At 47.4% G+C, this 15,092-nt stretch overlaps 1 protein-coding gene across 4 annotated transcripts in view; it reads left to right on the top strand.

Moving 5' to 3' along the window:
* The window catches only part of ADGRB2 (adhesion G protein-coupled receptor B2), a 168,818-nt gene that overhangs the window by 90,585 nt on the left and 63,141 nt on the right, over positions 1–15,092 (top strand). For all 4 annotated transcript variants that reach the window (XM_077337463.1, XM_077337460.1, XM_077337461.1 and 1 more), the window contains exons 5-6: positions 8,964–9,128; positions 14,665–14,829. In XM_077337463.1, coding sequence (XP_077193578.1) covers positions 8,964–9,128; positions 14,665–14,829 — 330 coding nt within the window. The remainder of the gene's footprint in view (positions 1–8,963; positions 9,129–14,664; positions 14,830–15,092) is intronic.

Genomic DNA, 15,092 nt, shown 5'->3' on the forward strand with positions numbered 1-15,092 from the left:
AGAAATGCATGACTACCACATCTCTTCATGCATCTCCTAGTAACGCCCTGTTAAAGTAGATGCATGGTGTGATGTTAACTTATTCAGCATTCCTCAGACCCCACACACCGTTGCATTGGCTGCCAAGTACCTGCAGTGGAATATTGAAGGTGGTTACTTCCGGATGCACATTTGGTTCAACTAGACATAGCCAAGGAAATGTCAACTGGCAGAAGCCTAATGTTTTAGAAAATGGATTGGGTAGAGTGGAAACTGCTCCCATCAGATTTTCTTGCTTCCTGTGTCCCACTGCAGCCCAAAGCGCTCTCCAAAATGGTGGTGGGAAGGAGGAGCAGGGGACCTCCCACAGATAATGTGAATGGTGAATTTGACATGGATGGAGGGATTCAGCAGAAGATCTGTTAGTGGAAATTTATTGCTGGAACCCATCTAGGACCATTGTTTAGGACCCATGTCTAGCAGCGATGCTTGGGATCTGCCTCAAGCAGGACTCTGGAGAGGTGACATAGAACTCATATTAATAAATAGGAGCCCATGAAGAACACTGCTGGATCCAAATCCAACATTCTATTTCCAGCAATAAGGAGAGAAGTGCCCAAATATGCTTGTCCTAGCTTACAGAAATCAGTGATTGTCTCACATGTCAAGGCAGCCAAGCTCCTGACCACCTAGTGGTCCTGAATTTTCATTCATTCATTCATTCATTCATTCATTCATTCATTCATTCATTCATTCATTCATTAGATTTGTAGACCGTCCTTCCAAGAGAGGCTCAGGATGGTGTACATACACGATTGATAAATCCAGCAATTAAAACCATAAAACATTAACAATAACATTATACAAGTTAAAACCTATAACAAATTTACAACATTAATTCACTGAATAGGTAGTTGTCTTACTATCCAGAAGCTTGTCACTGCTAGTAGATATTTCCCAGGTTAAGTAACTCTGTGGAGGGTCTTGTGGAAGGAGGCCCATAGATGTTATAGGTCATTGGCCCCAACCAAAGGCTTGGAGGAAGAGCTCCATCTTGCAGGCCCTGCAGAACTGTGCCAGGTTTAACAGAGCCCTCATCTCCTCTGGGAGCTCATGCTGCCAAGGAGGGGCCAGGACTGAAAATGTCCTGGCCCTGGTTGAGTCCAAACATACCTCCTTGAGGCCAGGGACCAACAACCAGTTGAAATTTGAAGAACAGAGTGCTCTCACAGGGCATAGAGAGGCAATCTCTGGCACTTTCTGCCTATGAAGAAGAATGGAATTGCATTGCTAAAGAACTGCTACTGTAAACAGCCAGATGATGATGAAGAAGAAGAGTTGGTTCCTATATGCCGCTTTTCTCTACCCGAAGGAGGCTCAAAGCGGCTTACAGTCGCCTTCCCTTTCCTCTCGCCACAACAGACACCCTGTGAGGGAGGTGAGGCTGAGAGAGCCCTGATATCACTGATCAGTTAGAACAGCTTCATCTGTGCTGTGGCAAGCTCAAGGTCACCCAGCTGGTTGCATGCGGGGGAGCGCAGAATCAAACAGCTCGCCGAATTAGAAGTCCGCACACCTAACCACTACACCAAGCTGGCTCTGTGCTGTGATGTTGCATTTCCTTTAGTCTGCTTTGAACCTATTGCACATCCATTTCTTTGGGTAGCTAATAGTTCTAGCCTCTCCATTCTGTCCACATGTTTACAAAGTTCTATTGTGGTGTGCTTCTTTCCCTCTCCCCCCCCCCCCTTCCTGATGAAAACATTAGTTCCCCTTCTCGGTACCTTTCCCAGATCTGTGATATGTTGTTTTAAATCAAGATGGGTCGCCATGTTAGTCTGCCAGCAGCAGCAGATGAGAGCAAGTGTCCAGTGCCACCTTAAAGACAAACAGAATTTGTGGCGGGGGACAAGCCTTTGTGAGTCAATTCTCAACTCACATCAACTTATACCCTGCCATAAATTTTGTTCGTCCTTAAGTCGCAACTGGACTCTTATTCTTTTTGCCCTGCTTCAAAAGTGAGGCCACTGGGTCTGTGCACATTGCCGTAAGTGTGGCCACATCAGTTTTTATAAATGTATCACAACCCTGACGTTTTTGATACAGTCTTTTTCTGAATTATCCTTTCCCAAATTATGCTGTCCTTGCAGGTAGTCTTTTATTTTTGGTTGCCGCTGCAAACTCAACTGAGGATTTCACAGTAAGCCACTCTCCAGAACCTCAAGATTTCTTTCCTTTAGTCACTGCCAGTTCAAATGGTTAAGACTGGGGGGGGGGGGGGGGAGGCATTGTGTGCCTCACTTGGCGCATACCTTGAATCTCATTTGACATTTCTTGCTCAGTCACCCTCTTCAGAGAAATCCTTCTGGAGCCCTTTGAAGTCTGCTGTATATTTCACTGTCCCAAATAATTCTCTGTCCTCTTGAACCTGCTACCTCCTGACTCCGTATCACTTTGGGATAAATTGAATGCCCCCAGGCTTAATGCAGGCCTTTGGGAGATCCCGCCCTGCTTTTCTCATTGTAAAGAATACTAGTTTGTTTCCACACACTGCTTCCTGTCTTTTCCAGTCACCGGTCCACGAAAGAACCTGTTCTCTTGTGAGTTTACTTATGAGCTGTTATGCCGGCATGTCAAAAGCCTCCCAATGTTGTGTACAAAATTGTCTCGTTGTATAAGCTTGCTGACTTTCTCAAAAATCTTCCGAAAGGTCAGGGAAACAAGAAGCCTTACTGATTCTTCCTCACAGACTTGTTCTTCCCCGAGGTTAATAAATCTAGCTTTCATGATGCCCTCCATCCACTTACCTGGAACAGGAATTAAGTAGGCAGGTGTGCTGTTCACAGCTTATGCTTTTAAAATGGACGTTGTATCGGTAACTTCCCATTTCTCAGATAAACAGGCTGATTTTAGTAGCTTTGGGAGTTCTTTCTAAAAGGACAGATGACTGCCCTCCTGCCCCAGTGACCTGTTAATCTGCAATTTGTCAGCCAGCTCTAAAATGTCACCCTTCATCTAGCATAGCCCTTTAAACAAATTACGCTAATTTGTAGCCCTTGGGGCAGCAGAGAAATGTCAGAACATGCACAGACCTCCTAAACTCTGTGTGTGTGTGTGTGTGTGTACAGATGATAGATAGATAGATAGATAGATAGATAGATAGATAGATAGATAGATAGATAGATAGATAGATAGATAGATAGATAGATAGATAGAGGCTGAGGATTCTTTAGAAAGAGTCTTTCCAACACTCCTTCAGTCTCTGCCACTCTTGCAGCATGAATCCTTCACACCCTTTCTATTGTCAGAATCGTTCTAACACCCGGCAATTACAACATGGAAATTATCTTTAATTGGATTATGTTTGATAATACAAATATATTACATTATGGATAATTTAATTATATCTGACAAGTGAGATGTATGCTGCAGGTAATGTCCAAAATGCCTTGTTGGCCATAGTCCAGATTATCAGCCACCCCTGGGGGAATATTGGCAGTCCTGCACAAACCTGGCACATGTTCAGAATCAGAACTCTAGTGAATAGTCAATCGTCTAATGGCTGTTGTCAGCTTTCAGTTATGTTTTTGGACATGCACCAGACAGATCCAAGGTTGATAACACATATCAGGTATCTCTGCATCGTTTAGATCAGCGGAGGGGAGTAAAGACGACCTTTTACAGGGAGCACCACCGTGGAAGGTTCTTCTGGCTAAGACCAACCTGCATACTTCACAGCCTTTACCAAACAACCAGTTCCAGCCGATAGTTGTTAGGAGACTTGTTTGAGAGAGCATGGCTGATCTCCCAGCTGTTCCCTCCTTTGGGTGAAGGTGGGTGGTGGGCGGCACCTGTTCTGAATCACTCAATCAGCCTTTTTCAAGTCACCAATTTGGAATCTCCAGCCTTATTAAACGTGTGGACCAGGGGTTCTAAACCTTTTTGCGCCTGTAGGCCCCTTCAGAATTCTGACAGACCGTGGTGAGCTGAGTCAGCCACAAAATGGCTGCTGCAGGAGATGTTGCTAGCCACAAAATGGCTGCCAGGGCTTATCTTCAGTCACACAATGTAGATCCTTATGCAGTGGTGGCACCTTAGCCTGAGCAAAGCTTTCAAAAATCTGTATGTGCGATCAAATCTCCACTGGCCAATCAGAAACCTTGCTTGGCAAAAGCCTCCGCAAACCCTGGCCACATTCTTTAAAAAAAAATACTTGTTTGGCGGCATGTTGGGAACGCCATGTGTTGACATTTTTGAAAATTTGTAAATAGGTGACTGGCATTGCCAAAAACGGCTGCTACAAGGGCAGCACATGGTCAGACACAAAATGGCTGCTGCCATAGGGGCTGAGGCCAGTCTGAAATTATTAGATGTTTACAAGCCAAATTTCTGTCATAGCCAGGAGTTTCTGAATGGGTTTACCAGCCATGTATAATAGGGTTCTTTCTGGGCGTCTCTGAAACACAACCAGCTTTCGTGAGGTGGAGGGAAGGCAGGACTGGAGAAGAGATTATTTGGAGTAAAAGCAAGTAGACACCAAGAATCTTATCCGAAGGCACCATCAAACCCACAGGTGCTACACTGGGTATCTTCGCATCCCTTTGAACATTTACTGTTAATAAATAATTAACAAATAGGCAAGACAGTATTTCAGTCACTTGTTCCATCACTCCTGCCCTGAAGTAGTAAGTTCTTCCTTGTTTATCCTAAATTTCTCCTCTGCCCCAATTGTCATGAACGTATTTGCTTATTGTTCTATTAGAAGACCGCGCAGTCAGTTGCTCCCTTTCTCCTCTCGCTCAATCTCCTCCTTCCCCTGTCGAATCACCCACCCAGGGTCTTTCAACTTTCTTTGGCTCTCCTCAGCCCCACCCCACCAGCAGGGCGAAAGGGTGGGGCATGATCACTATGTGCTGTGTTGCAGTTCATGGCCTGCGGGAGGAATGGTCCCCCTGGAGTCTTTGCTCGATGACTTGCGGGCGAGGGTCCCGGATCAGAATGCGGCACTGCGTTACTCCCCGGCACGGCGGGAAGGCCTGCAAGGGGCCTGAGCTGCAGACTAAGCCCTGCAATATCGCGCTCTGCCCTGGTTAGTATCCAGCTCCTTGGATTTCCCTATCCTTCCTTCTTTTCCCCTTCCCACAGTTCTCCCCCCATTCTTCCAAAGATAATTGACTCTCCGTCCTTCATCTTGATATAGAGTTGGTTCAGTCATGCCATAGTGGTAAGACAATCTGGTCAAAGAGCCTACATGGGAGATGGTTCCAAAGGGCCTAGAACGGGCTTTCTCAACCAGGGTTTTGGGAAACCCTGTGGTTTCTTGACGGCCCTGGAAGGGTTTCCTGAATGGGTGGGAGCTAATTTTTTTTTTAACATTTCTTTAAAATTAGTTGAACAGTTATCATGTGATATGACCATATATGGTCATGTTGATCCACCTCCCTCTGAAAATGGCCAATGATAGGCCTGGAGGGGACGGGTGGACGCCCGGGTGGGTGTGTACACAACTATGCTTCTCAACCATATTTGGCACAATTACACCTCTTCTCGGAGTCTGAACAATGTTTCAGGGGTTTCTCAATAGTAAAAAATTGCTAGTATTTTTGAGAATATGGCTGATTCTGGGGAAGAAGGAGGGACTCTTAGCCAAGACTTGTTTTATTCCTTCAATGTTGAAGTGGGTAATTGTTTTGTTGGCTGACTTTCACTTCATCAGCCATCGTTGCAAGACTCCAAAGTTAAGCCCTTCTTTGACTTGTACCCCTTAAGGCAGTAGGCGGAGGACATCTTGTGTTTGGAAGCGCCACCCATTGGGCTTTCTGATTATGTGAAGCCCCCCTCCCTGACATCCCAGGTTTCTGTAGGGGGGGGGAGTGTTTGTTTATATGTACTCTCAAGCTTTTATTATCCCCACCTGCAGTTTGAAGTGGTGCACTCAGAGAAGAAGAAAAAAGCTTCAGCAGCTTGGTTCTGCTGATTTGTATAAACTGGCCTTGAATGAGAGAAACAAGGTGGGGGAGATCTAGCCATGGGGGGTGGGGGTGGCGAAGAGCAATTGCAGAAGGCCTCTGACTTTGAGTGGGAGAGCTGTTTCTGCACCCGAAATACAGATAAGTATGAGGGCATGGAACATGTCTTGTTCCAAATTGATCTTTGCAACATCCAGCGGGAGAAGAGGAGATGAGCATCTTGTTTAATGGGGGGAAATCAGATTATATGAGCCACATGCCTGCATGTGTCCCCACCCCCACTCCCGGATCTTAAGTCATTTTCCATCCTTGGCACTCCCTCAGCCCACTGCTCTTTACTTCTTTGTTCCTCTCTGAATCTGACCCATCTTCCCACTGCTCCCCCACCCCCTGTTCCCATGACAACGGTGTCGGGCTCCCTGTCAGACTAAGGCCGGGAGAGCAATGCTTGCGAGGTTGTCATTTTGCAAGATGGCTGTTTTGTATAACGATGTGTTGCCAAATGAACTCATCCAGATTCTAACCAGAGAGGAGGGAAATCTGAGAACGGAAACATTTGCCCACTGAGAACCAGTTCTTTGATGGTGGCTGCCTCTGTGTGGCCGTATCCAGCAGGGCGGTCTTGGTGTCTGTCCATGGCAAATTTCCATGCAAGGATCTCCAGGTGGCTTCTGCACCCCAATCCCATTATCCTATGTCAAGGCAGGAGCAGGTGACTGGCCCAAAGTTTTTCATGGCTGAGAGGGGATTTGAATCCAGATCTCCTTGCTTTGGCTCTGTAACCACTATACCTTAGCGTGAGAGTTAAGCCTGAGGTTACAGCATTTCACGTGCCACTAGAATATTTCTGTGGACAAAATTTGCGCATTCTCCAGCCCATGGTCTCTAAACTCAGATCCAGGGTAGGCCTGCAGGGTAAAATGCCACAAATATCATTTTTACTAGAAAGGCAGGATACTCCTTATTTCATTTATACCCTGCCATCTTCCCAATGGGGACCGTAAAGTGGCATAAACTGTTCTCTTTTATTTCATCCTCACAACAATCCTGTGAGGTAGGTTAAGCCGAGACTGTGACTGGCCCAAGGTCCCCCCAGTGAGCTTCCATGGCAGAGTGGGGATTTGCACCTGGGTCTCCAAAATTATAGTCCAGCACTCTAACCACAACACCACACTAGCTCTCCCAAGATACACAAGGTGCTGACCACAGAACGGTTATATACGGACATCATAAACCTGGACAGTCCATAGGCTTCCTACTGTTAGCCAATCTTGAATTCTGGCATTGCACATCCCTGTGAGTTTCTGGGGCAGAAGAGAGCCCCCTCATCTGAACACATGCAATTGCTGCGCAGGGTGCTCCACGGGCTCAGTCTCCTAGCCTCAGATTATGAAGCTCCTGCCATTGTCAGGTCTGACTTGCCCTGTTTGCAGGGTGTGAATTGTGGGGGAGGCTCATGTGACAGTGGCTCGCTGGGCATGGGACATGATGGCGTGCCGTTGGCCAGGGTGCTTTTTCAGAGACAGTAAGGACCTACCTTGGGTGTTCGACGCACTGTAGCAAAGCTGATTGTTGGCAGGAAGTGGCGTATTTGCGGATTCCCACAGGAGGCTGCATCTCTGGCTGATGTTTATTTCTTCTTGGAACCCATCATGGCTTCTTCCTGCCTTTATACGTTGGTCGTGTCCCTTGAGTACCATTCTCTTATTCCACACACAGCCCCTCTGGACATGTGCAGCTTGGTAACCATTTACTGGCGACTGCAGGTGAATCGGCGCCCCAAAACAGATATAGTAAATGAGGGAGGAATGCAGTCCAGTTGGAAGCTCAACCTCCTTTGATGGATCCATCCCTGAAGCACCAATGCCTTTTGAATGATAATGCTTTTGTTGAGCTTCCACACATGTGAGAATTTGGTCAGAGGCTGCAGGGTGCCAGGACCAGGAAAGAAGATACTTTGGCAAGCCAGGGATAGGGAAGAGGAAGTGTGTGGAATTTAGACAAGGAGTCCAAAACCAGAAGGTGGCCTGCATGGCACAAGTTGGCTTCAGTTGGGTAGTTGTGTTCATCTGTGCCCTCGTTGTACATGGAATGGGAGCAGATGCACAGAATCTTCTATGGAAATACCTGCTCATTTTCAAAATGTTCCCTTCAGTCATGAAGCCTAAGAATGTACTACCCCTCCCCTTCATTCAAGCCAGGCTTTGTGGCTACCAGGCAGAAATCCCACTGGATTCAGCCCAAACACCAACCCTACAATGAAATTGGCCACCCGCTCTCTCCCTGTGGAATGGTAAGGGCGTGGCTGCACATTAGATCACCTGCAAGGTCACCTTGATAGTGAAATCAGGTGTGGCAGGCCGAGAGCACAGCTCCCCCTCAAAGTGGCCTGTTGGCAAAGCTTATAGCCTATCCCTCCGTGGCTGCTTGGCTGAAAGGTGGAGAGATGAGCCCATACTTTTTGACCGTAATTATGCACCTTTCCTTAAGTGCCATTGTTCTGCATTCCTTGGGCCCCATCCTGCATCTTTGGTTGCCACTGGTGGGACATGGGGGAACGCATAGCTTTGCATTTGGAGATGAGGAAAATGTAGAAGAAATGGCAAAAAGGGGACTTAAAGACTTGGTTGCTGGCTGTGGAAGCAGTAGCTGTTCACTTGGCCATTGGGCATTCGCCTTTTCTTTCCCCCCTCTGTTCTCGGTTCTGTCTGCTTGTAATAGTTTTCTCGCTAGAATAGCTATGCTGTCCCTTCTCTGGGGCAGGTACCTCTAATATGGGTTAACTTGTGATGTGTATAGCAGAACAACCAGGGTTAGTCTGTTGTTTGTGGAGGATGCTTGAGAACAATCAGCAATAACTTGTCATTTGCAGTGGAAATGCAGGTTGCCATTTGGAGATTCCAGCCTTAGAACAGGAGACTGGATGAGATGGTAGCGAGGATCAGCTGGGTGCCGAGAGATTTTTACACCTTTTCCCTTACATTGATAGGCTTTCTCCTGTGCTTCTCCTGACAGTGGAAGGCCAGTGGCTGGACTGGGGATCCTGGAGCCGCTGCTCTGTGTCGTGTTCCAACGGGACTCAGCAGCGCACCCGCAAGTGCAGCGTCTCAGCTCATGGCTGGGCAGAGTGCAGAGGGGCTCATGCCGACGCCAGGGAGTGTTACAATCCTGAATGTCCAGGTAAGGGTTGTGCCAGTATCCATCACAAGGGGACTCCCAGGATACTTGCTGGTAATAGTGTTTGTCACTTTCCCCGGGGCTGGACTAATAGCTGGGACAGCCAGGACTGGAGTGCTGAGTCCTGCTCCTGCCACAGAGTTTGTGGAGAGCCACAGATCAAAGGGCTGGGACACCTGTAAAATCATCCAATATGGTGGTATGTGGCATCAGTGTTTGCAGATAATTCATGAGGGCACAACAGCTTATGGAGGTTCTAAGGTCAGGAGAACCTTAAGCCAGTTGAGCAGCTGCTGTTTTTTGTTTCAAGTATTGCCCAAAGACCTGCTGTTCTTCTCCCACCTCCCCCAAGCTCAGAATTAGGAATTGTCAAAGTCTTGGCCCAAGACCTTCATGCCTTCATCTGTTCACACCTCAGAGCCTCCTTCAGTGCCAGACTGTCTGCTTGGCAGGAAGTAAAATTAAAGGTATCCCCTGTGCAAGCACCGAGTCATGTCTGACCCTTGGGGTGACGCCCTCTAGCGTTTTCTTGGCAGACTCAGTACAGGGTGGTTTGCCATTCCCTTCCCCAGTCATTACCGTTTACTCCCCGGCAAGCTGGGTCCTCAGTTTACCAACCTTGGAAGGATGGAAAGCTGAATCCACCTTGAGCCGGCTGCTGGGATTGAACTCCCAGCCTCATGGTCAGAGCTTCAGACAGCATGTTGGCTGCCTTACCACCTTGTGCCACAAGAGGCTGGCAGGAAGTAGGAAGTGAATAAACATTAGAAGACTGGCCTTCTGCCCTCCCTGGACCTTCAGCCTGCTTTAATAAAGGTTCCTGTGATCACACGTGAAGCTTTCTTAGATCAAAGCAGACCTTTGGTCTGTCAAGGTCAAGAATGTCTGCACTGACTAGGAGTCCCATCACCTCCTATCTGCAGGATATGGAACTTGTGAGCTCCTGCATGGCAAGCAAATGCAGTGTCGCTGACTCATGGGTCCAGCTTTGCCATGCTCCAGTTCTTAGACTGCCCCCTTCTTTGCCTTGGGTCACAGTTCTCCTGACAAACAAACCTGTTCATAAATACCATCCATCAATGTTGGCTGCTCCCAATAACTTCATCCCATGAGTTCATCCTCTCCAACTGCTGGCCTCAAATCCAGAGAACTAACCCACCAGGTCTTAATCCAGGTAGGGCTGCCCTGGCCTGACCCTAACTAAAACTCTGCAATGCCAGGAGAATTGGATTGGGAAGCCATCATCTGTGGTCCAGAAAAGAGGAGTTTGCAGCAATTGTGCAAGGTGTTTAAAGCTCAGACTCAAGCCTAGAGGAAGGCAGCTCTCTGGGCATAGGCCCCCCTGCCCTTGGAGTTGGCTTCCGTATGCTGCAAACCCCTGGATTGCTCCTACCTAGAGCTTCAACCAACCTCCAGAGCTCAGGATTGGCGAGGCATGCCTGAACATCAGCACAAGTCTGTGCCAATCTGTCTGGAGCAACAGCTGTTCTCCATAAAGCCACAACACCTAGTGCACTGGGTTCAGAGATGCCAGTCATCCAGCGACAGTGACAGATGGCCCCCGGCTACTTCCTTTCCCCCCAGCGTCAATTTTCATTTGCTGTTTTTTTATTGATGAGTGACAGCTGGAGCGGGAAACTAGAGGTGGAAACAGAGGAGATGGATGGACCCAGAACTGGTTACAGGGCAGCTAAAATCCCCATAGTGCCTTCCTCCCCAAGTGCCTAGGTGAATGTAGCTTGCATGGTTTGCAGTTTGTTATTTGGGGAAATGCTTTGCAACCATTGCAGTGGTCTTTCCTAGAGTTACCCTTTGCACTGAGTTCAGTTTGGCCTGTGGAAGTATCCACATTCCCTTGCTTGCTGCTGTCGGAGACCCATCTGGCCCAGCTCCCCCCCATCCTACAGAGGCCTGTTCTCATGCAGTCCCACCTTCCTGCAAAAAAAATCCCCACCTTCACCACTACCCGCATGTGGCGGAATGTTCTGCCCCGGCCACATCTGTCAGGAACACAGAAAGTGGCAGAGCATGCAGCTATGCTGCAACACACCGGCAACGCCCCAGGATGGCCCCGCTAGTGCGGAATCAGCCTCTGAGACCCGTCCCCACACTTCAGCTTGTGCCGTGAGCTTGTGTCATATTTTAATGACAGCTAAAATGTCAACTTTCCCTTCCCAAGGAAGTGAAATTCCTGGCATTCTGCAAGTAGATTTTTTTCCCTGAGTGTTTAGAACATTTGTGAACATTCTGTGACGTCACCCCAATCAGCTAGCTGGTTATCAAAAAAAAAAAAAGTCACTGCTGCAGTATTAATGTAAACTATTGACAGATGCTCTTGACCGAACTGTTTCTGCTTTTGTCTCAGGTTTTGTCTCCGATTTATTTATGTCTTTAAAATATTTATATCCCAAACTCTTAATATAAAATTCATGAGGCATCTTATGCTAGCCAATAAAATCAGGAAGTACAGTAAGACAAATCAAAACAATTACAAAACAGTGGTATAAAAACACCAGCAGATAAGAATCAATAAAGCGTCATGGCAGCGCTCCCAGTTAAAATCTTAAAACCAGCCTAGCGGATCTGAAACAATTAACATGAAAAGTTGAAAAATACAGCAGCATGAAACACTTTAAAAGAGCAGTACAGAGGATTAAAATATCGAAACTGGATCGACAAAATTAACACCCTCGGAAGAGACCTGGAAAAATTAAAAGGCTTTGCCTGGAGCCTAAAATACAGCTACTTTATCTGCTAGACTTCTCCTAATCTAGGTGCCACCATGGAAAAGACCATTAAAAGACTGAGGGAAAAGTCTAGCCACAGCTGTAGATCTTAGCTGGTGGGCAGATCAGTAAGGGACAGGGATGCCAGTCCCCAGACTAAAGAAATCAGTTCCCCTGGAGAAAATGGCTGCTTTTGGAGGGTGGACTCCATAGCATTATACTCCACTGAGACCCCTCCCATCCACAAATCCTGCCCATTCTTGGTTCCATGCCCAACATCTCCAGGCCTAGAGCTAGCAACCCTCATTAGGGATAAAGACTTTCTTTCAGATTTCCCCAAGTCACGTAGGGCTTCCTTGTAGGCAGAGCAGTTCTTCTGAGCAGTCTTCAAGGGCAGCCCCACGTAGAGTGCATTCTAGTTCTCTAACCCAGATCTCGTCTGGTCTGGATGGGTGTTTCCCTTCTCCTGGGTTCTCTTAGGCCACAGTCGGTATGCTCTAGATTCCTCTTAAGCCATGATTATTATTTCTGTTGCTTTCACACTTGATTTTTAAGGGACCGTCGGAGAGTGCTGCGTTTGAGTTTTTACGGCCCTTCACTACATTCCTGTTTCTCATAGTATTGATCTGTTTTAATATTACTGCTGGGTTGGATGGGGTTGTGTTTGGTGCTTAGGTGCTATTTGTACTGTAAGGCACTTCGCGTCCTCTGATAGGTGGTTTATAAATGGCCTAAAGGAATAAATATAAATCGTACTTCTGCAGCAGGCGGTTGGATCTGCCAGGATTTGGAGGGATATCTCACCCAGCCCTGAGTCCCCTGCTGCACTGGCTTTCTTTTCTGCCATTTCCCCCCACCCCCTGCTCAGAAGTGTTCTCTCTCCAGTGAAAAGGTTTAGCTGACCATTAAGCCTTCTGACCTATAAGCTCTGGGGGCTGGTGCTCGTGATAGAGGGGAGTGGGATATGTCAGAGTCTGAGTACTTCCTGCAGAGCTCTGGAGAAGGGGGGGGGAGCTTTCATCTGCATCTTTGGCCTCTGTGGGTTATTTCCCATGACATGTTGCACACAGCTCCAGGGAGGTGTTTAAGTGTCACTGTGCGGGTAGGCGGAAACCCACCTGAGGTTTAAATGGGCCATATTGGGGGACGGGGATATCAACAGAATCTGTGCACTCAGCAGGGTTAGGGGCTAAAGAACTTCAAGCTATAGAAGTAAATGCCAAGCGAGTGGGGCAGGGCTGCAAGTTCAAATGCTGAAATAAGTTCCCTGCACCTACAAAGCTAGCATCTCAGGGAGAAGCCTAGATTTCTCCCGTTCAGTCTGTTTGTTTGTTTTTATATGTAGGGGGGACAGGGTTTTTTTTGGGGGGGGGATATCCTTGAAGAAGCATTAAGTCACTCAGCTTCCTGCATTTATTTAATATTAAATTTTTATACTGCCAACTCCCAGACCGGCCGGTTCTTGGCAGTTCACAATAAATAAAAGCATAAAAACGTAGGATGGCAAAATTACCACCTTACCGATAATACAACACAGTAGAATAACCATGTTTAAAAAGACAAAGATGGCAGGCATAGCATCCTAATAGACCCATATTCCTCATTCACCTATTCCCAGCAGTCTCAATAGATGTAAAGCTGGGGTGATAGGTGGCCCCAGGAGGATCCAGATGTCACGAGGACAGGGACCTGATCTTACAGCCCAGCATGCAGCCTGGCCTCAACCAAAAGCCTGGTGGAAGAGCTCCGTCTTGCAGGCCCTGCTAAACCCTGAAATAGTTCAGGCTAGGAAAAACTTGACTGCTTGAAACAACGGGAAGTAGAAACTGGTTCCCAGCCCAGCATAGATCAAATGATCAAGGTGAGAGCTGAAGGCGAGAGCGTGATCCGAAAGCTGGCGGAGCACAGAGGGCAGGCTGTAAAGTCCTCTTGAACGGTGCCAGAGCATACCAGGATGTTGTCGCACAGACTCACAGATTGTCATACACACCCCACAAAGGAGACCACCCATCATTTCTCTGGATGATTTCCTGTTCTTGCTTCCTTCTTATTCACTCCTGTTGCAGGCGGAGAACTCCGGAACATTCAGTTTGACTCTGAAATGGAGACACAGAAGAATTATCTGTCCTCATTAAGATCACTGACATGCAGAGGAATAATGAGCAGTACTATTCCTCTCTGAATACAGTAGTTCTCACACACTCTAAGGCAAACCCTTTAAGGCCCAAGTAATGGGACACCTCCACTTTTAATTTGGGGGAGAGAACCTCTGCTATCAGAAGTCTGGAAAATATAGAGGCTTTCCATGTGGCAAGCCTAGGTTCAAGAGTCTGCAAAGTGCCAATTAGATCAGTCATTGGTCATGGTAGTTGTCTGGCTATTGTCTGTCACCGCGTTTGATAATACAGGAAAATTAAAGCCTATTACTCAAGCCGGATAAGATCTGTGGAATTCAGGAGCCTTGAAGGAGGACTCACCTCCCGAGGAATTAAAATGAATTCCATTTGTTAAGGGCACCCTCATGGTCACGGCCTGGTGGGGAAGGGAAGAGGGGACAGTTTGGATGAAATGAGATCTGAATTATTGATAAATGGGTTTAATCATCTGTGGAATATTTGATTAAAGTAATTATCAGCCAAGTCAGTTCAGTTGCACCCCAGTGATAAAGGAAGAATTCTTCCGTCTCCATTCCATTCTGGCTGCTCTTTTGGCTAATACGAATCTAAATTTGGGAGTACGTGTGACCGGGGGAGGGGAGATCACCAGTTCAGAAGGGTCATCTGATTGTTCCTTTCTGCTCTCCTGAACCACAGTGGACAGCACATGGGGCCCATGGAACCACTGGAGTTTGTGCTCCAAGACATGCGACACGGGCTGGCAGAGACGTTTCCGCATGTGCCAAGGGACGGGCGTGCAAGGCTACCCCTGCGAGGGCAGTGGGGAAGAAGTCAAGACGTGCAACGAGAAGAAATGCCCAGGTATCCTTTCTGTAGTGCAAACCCCCAGCCTCAATTGGCTCCCCCAGTTCAACATAGGTGTGGCCAGAATCTCTCAGTTCCACTGGCAAACCATCTCCCTGTCCAGCACACTAAAAAAACCCAACCAGCACCTACTCCTCATCTCTCTTTGGCAGTTGCCTTTCTACACATTGGTGTCTTGGTATATTAGCTGCCAAGATATTTCTTGTTTGGCCACCTTTCCATCTTTTCTTCTCCTTCTCCCCAAGTCATCTGCACTCTGC

Source organism: Paroedura picta, chromosome 5 (assembly GCF_049243985.1).
Source record: "Paroedura picta isolate Pp20150507F chromosome 5, Ppicta_v3.0, whole genome shotgun sequence".
Classification (NCBI taxonomy): domain Eukaryota; kingdom Metazoa; phylum Chordata; class Lepidosauria; order Squamata; family Gekkonidae; genus Paroedura; species Paroedura picta.